General features: G+C 40.5%; 1 protein-coding gene across 2 annotated transcripts in view; it reads right to left on the reverse strand.

Annotated features, from left to right (window-relative positions):
* Positions 1–275: 275 nt before the first annotated feature.
* FHDC1 (FH2 domain containing 1) overlaps positions 276–19,172 on the reverse strand; it is a 37,673-nt gene continuing 18,776 nt past the window's right edge. For both annotated transcript variants that reach the window (XM_075500446.1, XM_075500447.1), the window contains exons 5-12: positions 16,186–16,271; positions 16,000–16,100; positions 13,246–13,316; positions 13,036–13,143; positions 12,050–12,120; positions 9,562–9,679; positions 7,376–7,540; positions 276–4,348 (exon numbers count right to left, since the gene is read on the reverse strand). In XM_075500446.1, coding sequence (XP_075356561.1) covers positions 2,300–4,348; positions 7,376–7,540; positions 9,562–9,679; positions 12,050–12,120; positions 13,036–13,143; positions 13,246–13,316; positions 16,000–16,100; positions 16,186–16,271 — 2,769 coding nt within the window. In that variant the 3' untranslated portion in view covers positions 276–2,299. The remainder of the gene's footprint in view (positions 4,349–7,375; positions 7,541–9,561; positions 9,680–12,049; positions 12,121–13,035; positions 13,144–13,245; positions 13,317–15,999; positions 16,101–16,185; positions 16,272–19,172) is intronic.

The following is a 19,172-nucleotide window of genomic DNA, read 5'->3' on the forward strand; positions in this document are numbered from 1 at the left end:
GCTGCATCTACCATTTAATGCCTTCCATGTTATACCCAAACCTGTGCAGAAAGTCCCGCCTCAGAAACGTTCAGAAACTGAAGTGAAATTGCTTGTCGTGGTATAAAAGCAACCCTAGCATTTTAAACGCCAGGATTTCTGCTGTCAAGTCCTTCCTTTTGGGACTTTCCCACAGTCACCTACACCCAGACTCCAGTTGCTCGAGATCTCCAGGACCAAAGCCAAGAGTATAACAGGAAGGAGAAAGTACAAAACTCATACCCAGTAAATGGGAACTTTATTAAACTACCGAGTTACTCCGAAATGTATAAATGTTCCATTAAATACATTCAGTTTTCTTTTACACAGGTTTATAGAAATTTATTTACATATTCCAAACACATTTAAATTATTTTTCAAGCTTGCTACCAATAAAATTTTTTGTTGTTTTTTTTTTAAAAAAGGAAAAAAGTCAATCATCTGCTCTTGCAGATGTGCATACATACACACAGGTACAAATAAGAAGGGAGATGCTTTTGTATCTAACCCACAAGGGAGGCAGCATCCAAAAAGCTTACAGGATTTCAAGCAAAAATTCGCCCTTGCCAAAAAGTGGGCTATATAAATTCTCCTTGTGGGACAGACTCAAACAAGAGGCCCTGTGCAATACTTTATGGTGTTTGGGTATGATGTCTGCATCGAGATTTGCTGGTACGTGGGAAGAGCTAAAGGCCCCTTGCCAAATTCAAAACACAAAGCTAGCTGTCCCTGCTACTAGCCCATGAGAAGCATGCGAGCAATTAAACGGCTCATTCTCATTGAATTACGCTCTCCCAGCACGGAGGGATAGAGCAGACAAACACATCTACCACTAGTAAGTCAATGCCACTTGTCTGAAGAGATTTTCTTTTTATTTTTTATTTTATTCTTAAATGAGGCTTCATTCATAAGTGAATAAAAAGGCAACTCTTTAAATAAGATGCTTAGGAGAACAGCTATCAGTTTCCCCACCTACATATATTTCTCTTGGGAAGATGCACAGCATGCTGAACAAGTTTTCCCTCATTCTCTGTACCTTAGTCTGACAGGAGTTAAAATTTGTATCTGCAGGAAAAGAGAGGTGTGTTTATTTTGTAAAAAGCTTATCAAATACTAGTTTAATTCGTCCTTTAGAGTCTTTAAACATTAAAAACCACATTTGAAGCAACCAAGGAAGTCTACAAAAACATTGTCATGCGTAAGCTCTGTGTTTCATGCTAAATATTCATGTTGACAAGGAGAGGGAGAGGAGGAGGAGGAGGAGGCGGCGGCAGGGAAACTAATGGCTCATTCAGTGCCATTGCAACATTCAAGTAATTTGGTAGTAGATAAACCAGTGGAAACATGGAATGGTAAGAAAGTGCTCGGCACTACATCGCAGCCTTCAAGAGTTGAACTGCAAACATCCTTGATATGTATCACAAATATATGGCACTTCTGTATGACCAAAAGCTGGCAAGTTTGCTTGTGACCAAAACGAGTCAGGAGTAGTCATCATCCCAATGGTTACTGATGGCCCTTCCAACAGGCACAGCCTCCAGCCGTGCTACTCAATGCAGCACCAGCCATATCTACTTGTGCATGCAAGACAATGCTGCCACATTCTTGGAGAATAAGCCTCCTGCCCAGCAGAAAGCCTTCTCCAGACACACATACACATTCATAAAACATGCTATAAATCTTCAGGGAGGTTAAAAGACAGCCACAAACAGCAAATGTCTCGTTTTACTATTTTTTGGCCAGCAGTTCCCAGTCTGTCCAATTGCCAGCAATGGACTTCGCAACAGGCAAAAAGAGTTCCTGAATCCAAGGAATCGAAAGCAACGGAAAGCACAATCACTTAAGTTCATTTTCAGTACTGTTCCACAGGATTCACTTTGACATCGAATACGGAACCAACCAGCACAAAGGCTTGACTCTTAGGAAGAATCTTGTGTACACAAAAACTGGCCTTTATCCATGTTTTCTGTCACAAAGCGTTTCATCTTGTAGTTTAACTTCTTAAAACTTTTTGGCTTTTGGTGACCTTCTGTATAACAAATACACAAAGATTTGCTGTTACGCTTGCATTCCATCACAGTAGCTTCAAATACATTCAAATTCATAAAAAAGGATTTAGACCAGAACACAACTACTTGCCCTTTTCCAACGGTGTGCCATACTTTAATGAGCGCATGATGTTGCTTATCGGCAATGTTACTGTTTTAAGGAATTTCACAACACAGACATCCAGTGCTTGAACAAGTGTTCACATTCCAAGATCCAAAAAACCCCCTCTCCCTTATTTCAGTAACGGCTTCAATATTTTACCAATTGTGGTCCGGTTTGCATCTTTCAGTTTAAGAGAGGCCTTTTCCACTGTTCCCTGCTCCTTTGGTGCAGGCTCTACTTTAGTGCTGACAGCTTCTCCCTGCAGGATACTTCTTCCAACCACTCTGGCACTACTTGCTCTCTTTAAGGTACTCGCACTGTTCTCCTTTGGACTCGGATCATCAGAGGTCACTGCTGGCTTCGCTTTAGGCAGCCTCTGGGACACAGACCTTGTGATGGTTGGAGGTTTGGACGAGCTAGATAGATCCACTTTTGCACGCTTTGAAGAAGAAGCCACTGTATTCCTCGCAAAGTTTGGGACAGCAGATGGTGTTTTGGGAACACTGACTGTGGCAACCTTGGTATCGTCTGTAGGGGTCTGGGGTTTTACACTGGAGCGACACATCTTCGTTTCGTCTATCTTTGATTTGACATTACTCCTAACAGGTTTAGAGCTTGGCTTCTTGAGAGAGACTCTGTCCCTCTCAAAATAAGCACTGCTCGAGGTGACAGTGCCCCTTTGTAACCTCGGCTCTTCTACCGACATGCTATGCCTGTAAGGACTTCTTGGCAGTGTGTCTGTTGTGCCTCGGACAGAGCTGCGACGAGACAGCCGACTTTCCACTGTACTAGTTTCACGAAGTGCCGGCTTGGCTTCCGGCTTTTTCACGCTGCTTGGTGCTCTGTTTGACCGAGAAATAGGTACCACTTTCCTCATACTTTCATTCTCAGAGGCATTCAAAGTTCTTACAGGTCTGGAAGGAGCTGTGTGGCTAGGGCGAGTGCCACTGGATTTTGAGGAGCTTGGAGATCTATCTTTTAGAGAGTTTCTCTTTGGTCCTGCTGGGTCTTTGTTTTTTATGGGCTTTTCTTTAGGAAGGGCGTGCTTGCTATTGGCATCATCCTTATCATTTGCGGAAGTGTGAAGAGACAGATCCTTGGCAGAAGCAGAATTCAGATTTGAGAAGAAAGTTCTAGCCTTGTATTGAGCATCATTCCCAGAAGAGCGTGCTTTGCCAGCCTCACTTCTTATTTCATTGCCTGCTGATTTAAAATCATTTCCCTCTTCAGAGTCCAACGTCAAAGAACAATCAGTCGTCGTATCTGACACGTAGAACACTGGCCCATCTTCCCTACTTCCTGAAGCACTTGTATCCATAGACATGGGGCTGCTGCTGCTGCTGGGCTCTGAAGCTTCACTCTTGCAACCCGCTGCCTTGGCTTTATGGCTGTGGGCCTCTCTGGAACTTCTGCAAGCTGGAGGCAGGTCGTCATCGGCAGTGCTAAGGGAATGAAAGCTTAGATCATCTAGGGTCTCCAAGTCTGTTCCACCAGCATCCTCTAAATATATTACAGGTGTATCCTCTGCAGGCTTAGCTCCTTGAATATCAAACTTACGTAATCCTTTAACAAGTTCACGCTCCTCAATTGCAAGGGCCAGAGCATTTATATCTGTGGACTCCTCGCAGGACATATTGGAAGCGTGCATGTTGTAGTCGGTGCTTCTCTGTGAGTAACGGGCACCAGGACCGGTTGAGCCACTGAAGTGACTGGGCTGAGCTGGAGGCACCTGCAGTAGGCCACCACTTTTAACTTTGGTTTCAGACTGTTGGTGTAAGTGCAAGGTATTTAAGTTGAGATCTCTTGTTTCTTTGGATTCAGTCCAGGCTATGTTTGGTCTTGCTTGTCGGGTGTTTGCACGGGGAAGGCTGTTAAACTTGTTTGGATCCTCGTCTTTTGAGATTTCCAGGAAACTCTGCAACTCCCTGTCTGCAGTAATCCCCAAAGAAAGTCGAGAGCGTCTAGAATTGGGGTTTCTGTACGAAGGGCTTTGAGGTCTCTGCTGCAAGAAGGGAAGAAATTCTTCAAGTCCTTTTTTGGCCAACAACTCCACATCATTTTCACTGCTGCTCCGCCCAAAGCTCCCAAGCTCTCCAGCTGCCCAGGATCGACGCTTCTCCTCCAGCTCCTTTTGCCTTTGCAGACTATGAAGTTCCTGGATCTCTCGTTCCCTATTTTCCTGATGAGGAAAAGCATAAATACATGTCTCAGAGGACAGTGTCCTATGCATGAGAACAAGTCACACTCCTTTATCTTTCCCTTTATTTCTTCCCATCGAAGTTAGCTCCTACTCTGTTATCACCCTCCCCCAACCCCCAATACATACACACACACACAAAATCACCATGGCAACCACAGCCTGCAACCATTAACCGTATAGAGAGCAGTTCCCTGCATAACTAATGCTGGCAACACACCAGTCTAGTCAGCATAAGAAAAAAATGCACAAGTCCCCACAGAGACCAAGAACGTGACCTATCAAACCCAAGTGGATGCCAAGTCCAGCCAAAGAGTTCCTGCTATAAGATAGAGAGCTTCAAGTCCCCACTATGTTTAAAGTTGGCAGTTTTATCAGGTGAGTAAACCTCTACCTGATCACTACATTCATATCTTAAGACAAACTTGTCTAACGAGCACACAGCCAACGTGTTCCTTCCATCCTCCCTTACTACAATTGCAACTGTTCCTCAGCAAGTGCAGTTTCTGCAGGGTGCTACTTACCTCTGACTCAAACATTACCGATTGGAAATTTTGTGAAAAGACATTACTTAATTGCATATGAAAGCAAATAGAAAAGTTTACACAATGCCTCACAATCATTAATTAGACATCAACTGACACCACTCAAGGACCATTAATCTATGCCCCATTCCAATTTTGGATCTCGTATTCACTGTTGGCTTCAAAAACTGGCAACTATTGCACAGAAGTTGCCCAGGGCAGGCTGGAGATTCTGGCAGCTAGGCTGATGGGTTTTGGTTCACGAAGCCATAGGAAGAGGTAGTTTGTGTTTGAAAGACAACACAGTAACACCTTGCTACTAAAATCATTAGCAGTGGATTACTGCAAATATATACATTTTAACTGTCACCTCTAGGCTTCAGATTTAATCTAGCTGAACCTCCGGTTGAACTTTCCAAGTTATTTTCTGAAATGGAGAACCTGGTTTTCTAAAGCCAGTACAGCTGTAGCAAAAGAAAGAAGGGGGAGGCTAGTCTTGACAGAGGATTCAAAAATTACGTAATTTTCCAGCACGTTGTTAAATCTGTTCTGAGCAATGACACAGTTTAAAAAACACACACCTATATTTGTCTGAAGCACTGTCTAGTTTGACCTTCCCATTGTTGTGACAACAGAAGAGCTGCACAACTAGAAAAAGTTGCCTGAAAGCTTTCAGTATGCAAAAGCCTAATGCTGAAGCTCTTTTTGATGAATGGGTTAATCTACACCTCTTAAAGTGGATTTAAGACTACACTGGGCTCTGAAAGATAAGATGCATTAGAGACTCAAGAAGCCTGAACAGCTAAGAAAGGAAAAAGAAAAAAATTTGCATTTCAGGAAAAAATGTCTGTGGCAGGGAGCTTTCTGTCACAGGTATGGAATTACAGAATGGATTCTTGCCAAATGCTAAAGCTCAGCATTAAATATGCCATTGTAAAGAGAAATGGTTAAAAATAATTGTAGATATTATTATCATATTCCATATTAGACACAGAACATTTTAACCTCACCCAAAACATGTTTCAGGAGATTTTATTCAAATGAAAAATCTATTTTAAGCACACATAGACATGTTAAAAAATTGCAAAAAATGTTTAAACATTTGAAATATGTGCACATGGCCATTGTGGTATGAGCCATCTTTTTAGACTGCTGGCTGTGCTGTCCGCACGTGACATTCATTTGTCAGAACTGCAACCTTTATTCTGAATTGTTGTGTTAATTTTTTAGGGACAGAGGTTAATCCCCACAAAATACCTAGTAAACAAATCTCCTCAATATTTGCAAATAAGAGACTAATTTGTCATTTTTAGAGTGTTACTACTCTAGAGAGAGGAAGGAAGACCCCCATTGGACCTCAAAGTAATAGCTATCCAACAACCACTTGTAACGTGTGACTATGAATTAAATCCCTAATCCCACATAACTGAACTTGTATGCATGAAGTCACCTCTCACTAAAATGTGTGCAATAGTTACCCCCATTTGGTTTTATATATTTGTATAATGTTCACACACATGCATAACTGCATGCTATCTTGGGTGGTAAAAGGTAGGTAAATTAATGGTACAACAGGCATGTTAGCTGAACATCCTGTCAGCTTGCTCTATATCAAGATTGTTCTCTCTTTCCTGAACTAAAGCTCTTATACAAAGTGCTGTCAAATGCAGATTGCATAAGGAAGAAAAATAAAGAAATCATGTGTGGATCCATCTAATTCATGCTATTTATAAAGGTGTAAAAAATATTTGTAACAATAGGCAGACTTTGCTGAACCAAAACTGTAACCAATGCCGATACTGCTCCTTCATCTTAGTATACTTCTTGAATTATCTGGGACCAATTCAGGGTACTTAGCAAATCAATGGTCACACTGGGGATGAGGTATCTTTGTACTGTAGGCCTGTTCAATTTCTTAAGTTTTCACCAACAAAAGCATTTGAAAGAACAAAATAGAAGACACAGTCCTTAGTTTACTTGGCAAAGTGTGTCTAGTCACGTAAGGGAGCGCAGGAAAGAGCCTGAGCTAGTACTCAGGCTGGCATGTCCATGTAATGTGGTGCCACATCTCAAGGCCTTTCCAGAGATCTAACATTACCAGTCCAGGGCCCGAACAGCGAGCACTAGTCAGGACGTCTGCACAATCTGTTTCACTGCTCAGCTTAGCAATCACCAACCTCCTCACCAAAAGAGAAAGAAGGAGCTTGCTCACAAGCAGGCTGACAGGCTACCCTGACATATCCCCTCTATGGTCCAGTCGGCCTGCAGCAGAAGATGCAGAGCAGCAGGACTGCACACAGGGCTGGGCAGAATGACCATTTCCCACCTGGCTTCCGGCAAGGAATGCCTACAAGAGTGCAGTTTGCTGTAGCCATTTGAGCAAATATATCAAATACCACCAAATAAAATGTCCCTTAAGCAGAAAAAACAACCTAATTCATGTGATCTATTTCAAATGCATGAGAATCTCATTCAGTGCTCTTACCTTAACAGCCTTGTTGAATCTTATGCAGAAGTCCCTAAATATCTGGAAACATTCATCCAACTTCATAGTTTCTTTGTCTTCACAGAAAAAGTCAATGAGAGCATTTCCCTCCTTTTGTAATTCTCGTTTCTGGTGTTCAAGCTCCTTTAGATGTCTTATAGCAAACTGTAGCAAAAAACATATACGGCATAAACCAGACAGAAAAACTGAAGTCACAACAGGTCATGTACATATTCGGAACTTACAAAATTCATGTTCCAGCCTAGGAGCTGTTACAGAGCCCAGGACAGTGACAGACCACTTTGGAGTCCCTTGAAACCTCCACATGCCTTATCTTCCCATTTTCCCTGCCACTTTCAACTAAGCATATAAAGGGATTAATTCCTCCTCCCTACTTTTCCCAAAAAACCATGTGGATAAATTAATCGATATACATCACAGAATCAACTCCTTCCTAAGTTGACCCTAGACCACAATAAAAAAGCTTTTCATGCCAGAAAGGTAATAAACCACTGGAAATATGTATATTTTAAGACATCCAGAAAACGTCCCCATGAAGTAGCACTTTGAATCATAAGTGTGGAACTATACAGACAGGGTTGGAGCAGATCAGTGGATTTCTCAGGAGGAAGAGAATAACGGCTGTGGTTTGACTTTGAGTAGCAGAACTGCTTCAAACACTTTCAGCAGTTGCCCCTCTGTCTCCCCTGTCTGCATCACCACCCGTTCACTCCCATCCTTGCACAATCCCAGATCTGAGATGACATGTGGCTCAAAGTAACCTGGGAAGAAAAGTTAATTCTCAGACAAATCTGTTCTCTGACACTGTCTAACTCATGATCACCTAAATACTTATGATACTGCAGCACCGGGGTGGGAATAGGCAGCTGGAGGCACTGGTGACCATTTAAGCCAACCCTGCTGCCACAAAGTTACTTGGCAAATTATGCCAGTAGGGTAGGAACAAATCTTACTTGTTAGTCTTTAAAAAAGAAAAAAAAAAGACACCCAATAAAAAGATGGATTGAAGATAAGCTGGACAATTGATAAAAGCATACATAGAAAATTAATTCCTCCCACATATTTCAGTAATTTATTCATGAGGATGAGATAATGAAAGCTGACTTTTAAATCAGCTTGGTTATCACCTGTAATTTAGAAACAAAAACCGGAAGTGTTTATGTAAGGCATGCATTTGTAAAATGATTTTTTTCCCAACATTTCTTTTGGAATGTGGCCTAAACAAGGTTGTAGTGTTACATAAAACCAGCTATTAAATTTTTTAAAAATCCCAAACATGTTAGAACATAACATTAAAGAATCTGGGTGCAATGGATAAAAGCCAATAATTCAGAGTGAATGAGGACAGGTATTTCAATCTTAACCCGCCCCTTTCTTCATCAACTTCTCATCTCCTGAAAAACTGCAGGGACTATTAACTACATTTGCAAGTTGACAGTCAGGGCGGGTTAAGTTCCAGATCAACACCTGCTTTCTTACTTTTAATAATTATCTATGGCATGAAACAGAAAAATCATTTAATTGAAGTATTACACATATTTCTCCAGGCATCACCACGTACTCAGAAGATACCAAGAACTCTGCTTCAAAGTTAAGTGCTATGCACATTCGTGTCTATAAAGTCACTGCAGTACTAAAAAAGAAACGGAGATGGTATGGCTCAGAATAACACACTCTGTGCTAAGGGTAAATTAGTAGAGAAAACAGTCCCTTAACCTTCCAGCTTCTAACAATATCTCTTCAGTCACCCAACAATCAGATTCATATGCATAGCACAGCCTCAGCTAAAACTGACATGCTCCAGTACAACATAACATGCAGATACTATATTTTGGACAGCTGTGAAGTACAAAACCAGAGACCAATCCAAATTGCCTTATATTTTAACCACTGATCTTCATCAGTCATTTCACAGGCATTAAACACACTTGCCTAACAAGCCTCAGGCAATGTACACTCAGTATCCCTCCCTGTAAAAAACACAGTCCTTCCAACACTCTTACTTGACAAACAGCATGTAGCTGGAACACTTTTGTACAACTGATAGGGTACACATATTAAAACACCACTTCTGTTTATTAACATGTCCACACAACTTACATTGAGCTGAGGAACGCTCCTGTACTCAGGTGACAGTAACACATTAACACGGATATCCTACAAACCTGGAGAAAGCTTTCCATCTGGTGAAAGAGTTTTGGGTCTCGCCGAATGCTGTCTTTAACAGATCTTGCCTTGAAAGACAGCGAGTGGAGCTCTGCTTCTACATTATCAATGGATAACCTAAAAATAGCAAAAATAGCATATACAGAGAATGTTTATCGAGGGGGAAGGAGTTGCCCACAGGTTAGCCACAATATGCTTCAAAAATAGATGTTTAACATGAGGTGCAACCTGGCTATCAAACAAGACCTGCCTGTTCAGGAAATCTTTCCAGAGTAGACACTGAAAGTTAGGAGAGAGATAAGCACATTTCTTCTTATTTGCAACCTGAAAAGGATTCCCATGGGGTGTGGTTTCACGATTAACTCCAGCCAGTCCTACCCAGCCTCCCCACAAGAAAGGGTAATGCTGCCCTGCCTCTGACCAGGTGTTGCTTCTCTCTCCCTGGTGCCTGTGCTAGCACTCATTTTCTAGACGGCCAGCCACATCTGTGTACTGAAAATTAACCTAGGAAAAGGAAGAAACCAATTTGCTTCCAGATGGATCATGTGCTTGGTACAGCTGATTGCATGAATGTGTGAGTGCAGTAGCTGGCACAAAAAGGGGGTCACAAGGGATTGTCAGCCAGGACTACCCATTTTGGCAGTAGCATTTGGCATAATGAAATTGCATGTTACGTTCTTCTAAGCAGTCACAGCAATGCAGCCTACACAGTCTCAACCCAGCAGTTATAACACTTCATCCTTCTACCACATACCAGCAGCAGAGCTGCTCCTGGGGAGAGGTAACTCAGAAATCGAAGACCACAGGAAAGAGCTCTGATCTGATGTAATCTAAGCTTTATCCTGGGAGACCCATGTTCCATACAACGGGAACTCCCACCCAAATCTCTCAGTCATTTTGAGGGTAAATGCTTCTAAACCTATGGCATTTACTTCACAAGAGAACTGAGCTTTGCCTAGGAATTGAAGCACTACAGTTTCCAAATTGATAAAAATTAACTACTGTACACGTGCTCCTAACTAAGGTCATTTCACCAACAGCATGACTTTAAAACAGTAAAGCTGAAGAATTTGTGGCAGATTGATTGAAGTGCACATGGCAGCAGATAGTGACAGCATGCATAAATTCGTCAGTGCACACATAGATTAATATAATCTGTGCTGTTTTTTTCTGCTTACTTCATCTGCAAAGGTTAGTTCCCTGTTCTGGGCAGATCACGGGTGGTTTTGCAAATAAGAAAAGCAGTAGAAAATACAGGCTATACTTTTCTGCCTGTGAAGGAGGAAGAGGATGGCCTACAAGTAAAGAAGGCAAGACAATAAAAAAAAAAGAACATAATGGTAGTTGTTTTAACATGCTCTAATTGGGAGGATTTATGAGCAACTTGTACATGACAGTTTTCTCTAGTAACAATCTTCCTCATGCCCAATGGTGAGACATGTATTTCATTTTGTTTCATATTCCTGTAGAGAGTGCATTCCCTGAACAGATTTCAGCATGAGTTACAAGAGAAGATTTTCAGCATTAACAAATGTGATCAAAGAACAAAGTGGTTAGAAAAAAAATATCACCAGATTTGGGATTCTGCCTGTTCCCCTGCTGTTTGCCAGGGGGTTTGGATGCTGAGGGAAGCTACATTCCCCAGCAGGCCACATGGCAGACTGCCAAAAAGGTGTGTGGGTTGGATGGCAGAGAGCCACACAGGTGGTCCCTCAAAAATTTTCTGATTAACTCCATGGCCACTCCTTTCCTCAGAAGCTTTCAGAGTCCTTTGCAGACATTACTTAACCCTGCATCAGATCTAAGAGATTGGATCCATTTTACAGCTGGGAAAAGAATGTAAATAGATTGCCCAAAGCTCAGGAGCAAGGAAGTAGCAAAACTGGGAACAGAACTCCAGCATTGCTAGCTTCCAGTTTTGGGTTTTAGATCACACTGTCTCACAAAAGCAAATACAGCTATTGAGGTACAAATCAGGTTCAGTTTAAAATTATGCAGCTAGAGATTTTAAGATGAAAACAATACAGAGCCCCAAACCCTTCAGATCTTCCATCCAAGACAGAAATGGAGAAGCAAACGAAATATCAAAAAGCATCTAACAGAAGCCGGGGCCAGTACCTGTACCTGGTACCAGATTTGGAAGAGTATTGTAGCCTGCTCAGAGACAGATGAAAATTGGTTTAAGGAGAAACAGTAACATGCTTTTAGTTCAATCCCTTAAAAGTAACATACATGCACATGTATTTGACACAGACAAAACTACCAAAAACCTATGGAGATCATGTCATAAAAAACCTCATACCGGAAGGCACATTGCAGGCATGCTTCTACTAACAAATGGAAATGAAGCCCTCAAAGCTATAGTAAACACTTGTAAAGATCTCACGTTTTGTGCCAAGACTTCTCTGAATAAGTTTCATTGCTTCACAAATAAGAAAATTTCAAGTCACAGTCTAACCATAAGTTCTCGGTTTTCTTTTGACTTACCTGGCGGCATCATGAACATCCCTGATCTTTTCTGAAAAGTTGAGAAGAGCAGCATCTTTCTTTTGGGCTTCCTGAAACAAACAGAACAAAACCAAAACACACACAATCCATTAACATTCTACCACCATGCCAAAGTCCCTAAGTCCAGCAGTTCTAAAGCCTCTGGGAGGGCACTTAAAGGTTTCTCTCCTACACTGTTTTTCTTCCCGTTCAATCCTAACACAACTGAGCAGAGGACACCCCTTAACAACAGGCAGGGATCAGAACTGGAACTTCAAACAACAGCTTCCATTTTGCAGTGTACAATAATAGCTGCTTCTGCCAGTGAACACAAGCCACATGTATTAATAGGGAATGTCAGGGAAAGAACCATTTACTGATGCCCATTGTTCAAGTAGATACGATGTTTCCTGCACAAACATCAATTAATACCCTATTGTTAGCTGACTGGAAATCTGTTAAGCCAGTTTGTACACAGATAACCAAAGTCATGTATAGAAGCATTTAAACTCTCTCCCTTCTAAAATCAAGAAGTTTGAAAGGAAGGAAAAATAACTTGAAAAATGTCTGCAGCAGGTTTAAAAATATATGTCAGTCACCAAGGGAGAAGAAAAAAAACCCAAAACTCTACCAAAAACACTGCTCAAAAGATTCAACAGGAAGATTGAAAGAATATTTATCAAAATAAGACACTTCCACACTGTAAGAATTCAGGGCAATAAGAGAAAAGCTACAATGAGGAAGTTAGATGAAGGCAAGCTTTTACATGATATAAAAAAACCTTAAGTTTTCTGTGGGTTTCTGGATAGGAAGACCAGACATAGGTAAACTAGTGACTTTTGTGGCAGGAGAAGAAAGGTGAAGATTAGGATCAAAGCTGTAAAAAAGCTGCTTTTTCTGAGGCACATGGCCCCTTCTATTGTCTATCATCTATGGCTCTACATTTGTAGCAGTTGCTTATTACCAAAAAAATAGTTTTTCTATACCAGAGCAACAAAATGCAGCAGACTCATCCCGGGTTTGTTTGCTTTTGTGTCCGCCAGCTTGAGCAGCGACGACAGTTTAAATCCAACAGCATTGCCAGCATAACCTCCCTAAAAAGAAACAAGCACGCAGCTGAGGCATGACATCAATGGACTGCAGTACTAACAAGGAAGTTTGGTCAATCAGCCATCTCCATTTTGGATGTCACTTACCGCATTCATAATATTCCCAGCCTGAAGGACCAAGTGCAATATGGAATGCAGCTCCTCACAAGTCATTAACTCTGTAAGGAACAAGAAAATTGCTGTCTAACAATTGTTTAGAAATATACACAGTCAGCTACCAAACTCCTCTTCATCTCAAGCTTTTAAAGGTGAAAATTTTTATTTTAACAGGAAACTACAACAAACTGAAAAGGTTGGGGGAAAAAAATGGTACTATATAATTCAAATTCACAAGCACAGTTGACAAACCTCAAGTATATGTTCAGATTTTAGCTTAGCAAGTGTAGTATTTCCAAGGCAACCCCCAGCAGCTAACAAAACATTTGGAGCCTAATTCTTCAATGTGCAAAGTGTCTCATGCAAGTGGTTAAGTATCCTCACCACCTACTAATTCCAGTGTGAGGCAAGTGTTCTGCACCCTGCAGGATCCATTTGCCATCTGCTGGGATTGGGCTTTTGAACAATTATTCTTTTTTTGGGAGACTTAGCCATCAGGCCTCAAAAGATAACAGGCAATGTTTAGGTTTTCCTTGCTTATCCCACTCCCACTATGAATCATCATTTTATTTCTGTATGATCACCAACTCAGAGCAGCATTTATTTCACTTCAGTCACATCAAAGATCATTTAGCACAAAGTTATATTCAGTGTGATGCAAGGAGTCAAATGGAACAAAACTGCCCTTTAAAGCTTTTCCATCACAGAAGCTTGTTTTGTACATATTTCCATTTTTTGCAAAATGCACAGGAGTGCTCTATCTGAATTCATACACCTTTTCACCCAGCCACATATGAACACAAAACATGTGCTTAAAGTCACCAGAGGGATTGCCTTAGAAATAAGTTACAGAAATTCAGAACTGTAAAGAGTTAATAAATTAGCATTACACAAGTGGCACAGCAAATCAAGTAACTCCAAACTTGCAAGTGCCCATATGGCAAGAAAAATAACGTGAGCTGGTTTTAATGTAAGGTACTATATTTTACACAGATGAACATAATAAAAGGTGGAATCCTTTTGATTGCAGTGTAAATAATTTTAAAAAACTATTTTGCTTCAAAGTTCACATTCTATAATTTACCCTGCATTTAACTGCTCAACACAATACACTAATCTATCGTTCTGGAAGCAGACAGCCCTTGTATCTTTGGATTTCAGTATTAGCAGCTTAAAAACGTAGAACTAATTAAATAACCTTTGCTCTAACAAGCTATAGGTGAGGAAGCAAGGAGGAAGAAAGAGGAGAGAATACAAAAGAGAATACCAAATCTCATAAGGTCAAGAGGAGAAGGCAACTTCTAAAGATTTTGCATAGTAAGAGCCTGCTCAGCGTCACTATGAGATACATCCATTTGCAGACTAGACGAGAATCCATCAGGCTATTTAGACCATCCTAACCCTTAGTGATTATCAGTGTTAGAGTTTAAGTAAATATTCTCTCAGCTTAATTACAAGGAAAGAAACACAGGGGATAGGAATAGAAAAGTAGACATAATTCCTAAACAACTGCGGGCTATCAACAAACCCTGAAGTGAAAAGACCAAATGGAGAAGAGCACATGACAAGTGGACGGAAAACAGGGCAGCTCAGTCAGTCCGATTTGCATGACTGGCCTGATGCAGGAGCTGGAGACCAAAGCGTCTCCTCTGGAGGGAATTAATTCATCAGTTCACAGATGTCCTGAGTGAAGGACATGAAGGACAATAGGGCGCGGCTGCTTTTATACATAACATATTCCCTCACATATGTCTGTTTCTCAAAACACAAAGAACAATTGAAAGAGGTCCCAATAAAAGGCCAAACTCAAACCTCAGCCTAAGCTAAGGCACAATTTTCTGAGTCAGGAAAGGACTAGTTCAGTCCTCACTGGTGGGAAAAACCACACCAGGCTTTTCTCCCCTTCCTTTCACTAAAAATGACTATCCTCAGCGCTGGTGTTCAAAGTTGAATATTTTTACTACTGTGACCTTTTAAACCACTAGAAGCAGTCTAAACAGTGCTCTAGTAGCCTGTCAAAAAATTTGCCAGCATGAAATAGGAATTTCATATTGAGGAATGGGACAAATAGGCACTCAAGGCATTTGAAAAGGCATTAATGTTTAACTGAAAGCAGGAAATGAACTATTTTCCTGCAGAGTAGAAGACACCAGATTACCTTACGAATAACCAGATGCAGCATTTCAAAACTTGTGAAATGTAGAGAACAAAAGAGAAATGCAGAGAAACATAGAGAATAAAAACAGAAAACAAAGGAACAGCAATAGTATTAAGTCTCTACAATAAAGATTTTAGCCCATCAATACTGCCACCTCAAAAAGCAACAGCATATAGAGAAATTTCAAAACTATGCAGTGATTTTCTCTATGGATCTCTGAAAGAATGAGCAGAGAGGTGTAACAACCACATTCAATCAGAGAGACAGCGATGCATGAATGAGCAAACTGTACCCAAAAGACAATTTATCCTAATTTGGCCATGGACACCTTTGCTTCTGTCAGTTTCAGATACACTGCTTGTAGGCTTTGGTCATGAACTCATTGCTAGTGTGTCCAGAGTCTCCAGATTTTTGATTTTGGAAGCAAAGATTCGCCAGGCACGCCCTGATGGCATTTGTCAGAGGGGAGTTAGCTTCCTTTTAATAGCTAAGGTACCTGAAATTCAAGCTCTAGTCTTCATAATGCAGACTAATTAACATGCTAACAAAAACAAGAGTATTATGCATGTCCCAACATGCTTAATTACCTTTTGTTGCCCGTCTTATAATTTTCATGTCATCCTGTAGAGAAGCACAGGAGGGTGAGAACTCCCTCTCTAACACCATGGCTTCAATCCTAAGAGCATAGCTGGAGCACACAAACAAACAGGTTCAGAACTGACAGCCAAAAGAGAACATTTATCGTGAACAGAATAAACCTACTATCTCCTTACTTTGGCACCTGGATTAGTAAATACATGAAGGAATCAGCTTGAGACAGTTTTGATACATCTCCATCAAAGGCTTTTAATTTCTTTACCTAGAAAAGAGAAAAAAACACTAGCAAAGAATTTTATCAAAGGTCAAGATTAACTTGACTTTGGAAGGAAACACCTTGAAAAGCAGTAAATTTAACAGGAGGCATTAAAAAGTCCAGCCAGTGACTGACTGAATGGCTTCACTGTCCAAGCTCCTGTAATTTGCACACACCCCAATCACAAAAAAATAAAACCAGTAATATCACTCTTCTCCCAAAAACCTAGCTACACAGTCCAGCGGAAAAAATACAATGCCATCATTCTGATTGGTGATTCTGATTTCCGATTCATCGTTCTGATTTCTGATCAATGACTGCTCTCATGTTTAGGACATTGCTGTTCCAGTTTCCCCAGGAGAACTGGCTCTTTTCTTTCTGACTGGTCCATTTGCTGTTTTCTAGCTGTTTGCCCAGGAAATAGCTGCTTAAGTGATGGTCTGAAAAATGATACTCAACTCTTCAACAACTGTGATATACATTTGGGCATAGCTTAAAGTTAACTGTGTTCAGCATTTCCAGCATAGGACTGCCTAGATATGTCTGGCACAATGCAGCTAAGGTTTAAGTTATGGGGTTTTTTGCCCAGATACTTGCTTCAACCATTTCCTCTAAAACTCTCTTAAGGGGTAAACTTCATGCTCTTGAGTTTGGTTTTTTTTTTTTCATTCATATGAAATATTTTAAAGATAAATGTAATCTTGCATTTTAAGTTATTTGTTGTCAGTGCTTTGAGAACACCATTTACATGCAAAGGAAATATCACTGCATTAATTTTGTCGATCTTCCTTCCCAGCTCCACCAAAATCCATAAATTTGCATGATCTGGAAGCCACTGATCTGCCCACATACTTACTATTTGTTTATATAGAAGAACTGGAAAAATACATGCACATATGTTTAAGTGTAACTGGAATTTCTTCCACATCTTCCAACACAGCAACTGTGTCCAAAAGCAGAGCTCACTCTCAATTACACTATTTCTTCATTCAACCAGCAAGTTCACAGCCAGTATCAGTTGTGCGTTTCCACTGATTTACACACAGGCTCATCATCCTTCCTTTTCATAACATTACACTTAAAGCCCATTCACAACCACATTTATACAGATGGTCTTCAGTTTTAGAAAGCATATTAAGCTATCCTGGAGAGAGGCACACTACATCAGGGCATCAACAGTTACCAGGTTGCCATGATTTAGCAAGATATCCACAGGTTTTTTTAAAGCATCAGGCTCCAAATTAATCACTTACGTTATTTTTCTGCTTTCACAGTAAAGAAGTAACTGATTTGTAGTGGAAGACAATATATGCTATGCTAAATCAGGGATTTAAAATAAATTCTGGACTAGCAGAAGAAAAGGATTCTTTTAACAGCTTTGTTCTGCTTTATTCCCATTTTTTTTCCTTACCATAGAAATATAGAAATGTTGAGAGCACATTAAGAAAGACAAAATGAAAATTACAAATTAAACCCAGAATAGAAAAAACTTCCTTTTCAAATTAAAAAACAAACAAACAAAACCCCCAAAACAAAACCAAAACCCAACAAACAAATGTCAACAAAAACTTATGACCAAGAAAGAGAATTCTAATTGAAGAGCAACTTATATTCAGGCTATCTAACTCCATTTCCTAACACGCCCCCCACTCCCCCATTTAACTCATGACACTCAGACAGAAGCTCCTTCTAAAGACAAACACCATACCCATTTTTCTGAGGCCTGAGAAAACTCCTAATTTACAGAGTCATTCAAGAAGTCTGCCAACAAAAAAACAGGAAAGACGAGACTTGACATTCCTGATATTTCTAAGGTGTTAAGCGAGCAAGAAACGAAACCAAAATAAACACTTTTTCCTACATCATGAAGTGGTGAGTGGGAGACATCTACTATCTCAGTTAGTCTTTGCAGGTGTTCTTTAACCTAGCTTCCAAAAAATAGTGGTCTGCAGCCTAAACAACAAAAACTGCAAATTCTCCAACCTCATTTTAGTATGTTGCCAGTATCAAAGCTTGCCTGAAAAGGATACAGGCATTCAGATTTGAGGGGGGGGGAGGGGGGGGGGGGGGGGGGAGAAAAGCAGCCCACCACAAAACCCACTCCAAATCACCAAAATCAAGATCTTATAAACCACAGGCAATTAGAAGAAGATGCAGTTTTAAGATTTAAATGCACAAAAAGTGAACAACAAGAGATCCTGAGATACCCACAGGAATATTAACGTATTCATGCTACCTGTACTATATTTAAATATATTTTTGACAGTAAGTAGCAATCAATTTTATCTATGTGGAACGTTAATTTTACAGACACTGGATGAAATCCTCTTTCTTCTACCCTATTATATTAGGAAAAATGCCTGGAGTGGTACAAGGGAGCACTAAATCCTAGAATTCATCCAGAGGAGGAACTTACCTATACATGCACAACAGAAGTCATTGACAAGGCTGCCTTCGGATGGGTAGGATGGGGTGTGAATGTCACAATGAAAAAAGCTTTGGGCAATAGTCAACCGAAGAGACAGTCTGTGTAATCAGCCTTAAAACTAAGATGTGCTCACCTCCTGGTTACACTTTTTCCAGCCCACATCAGCCATCTTAACCCCCTACTGTCTTTGCCTTAGATGTCCAAAGCTACCTTTACAAGAAGAAGCAAAGAAGCTCACCTGACAAGCCCAAAACCCGAGCAAGGTGGAGGATAGTGACCCATTCCACAAACAGGCAAAACAGAAACACAAAAGCTATTTATAAGGTCCTTTTCATCCTGGAATTCAGCACAGCATAGCCTAGTTCTCCATACGTGTCTAAGTTTTTGACACAGGAGACTAAATCCTCTGTTAACTTGGCCTTAAAATAGTAAATAGTCTGGGGAATAGCTAAGGTAAAGTTAGGACAACAATTTGTTTT

This window comes from Mycteria americana, chromosome 4, assembly GCF_035582795.1.
Source record: "Mycteria americana isolate JAX WOST 10 ecotype Jacksonville Zoo and Gardens chromosome 4, USCA_MyAme_1.0, whole genome shotgun sequence".
Classification (NCBI taxonomy): Eukaryota; Metazoa; Chordata; class Aves; order Ciconiiformes; family Ciconiidae; genus Mycteria; species Mycteria americana.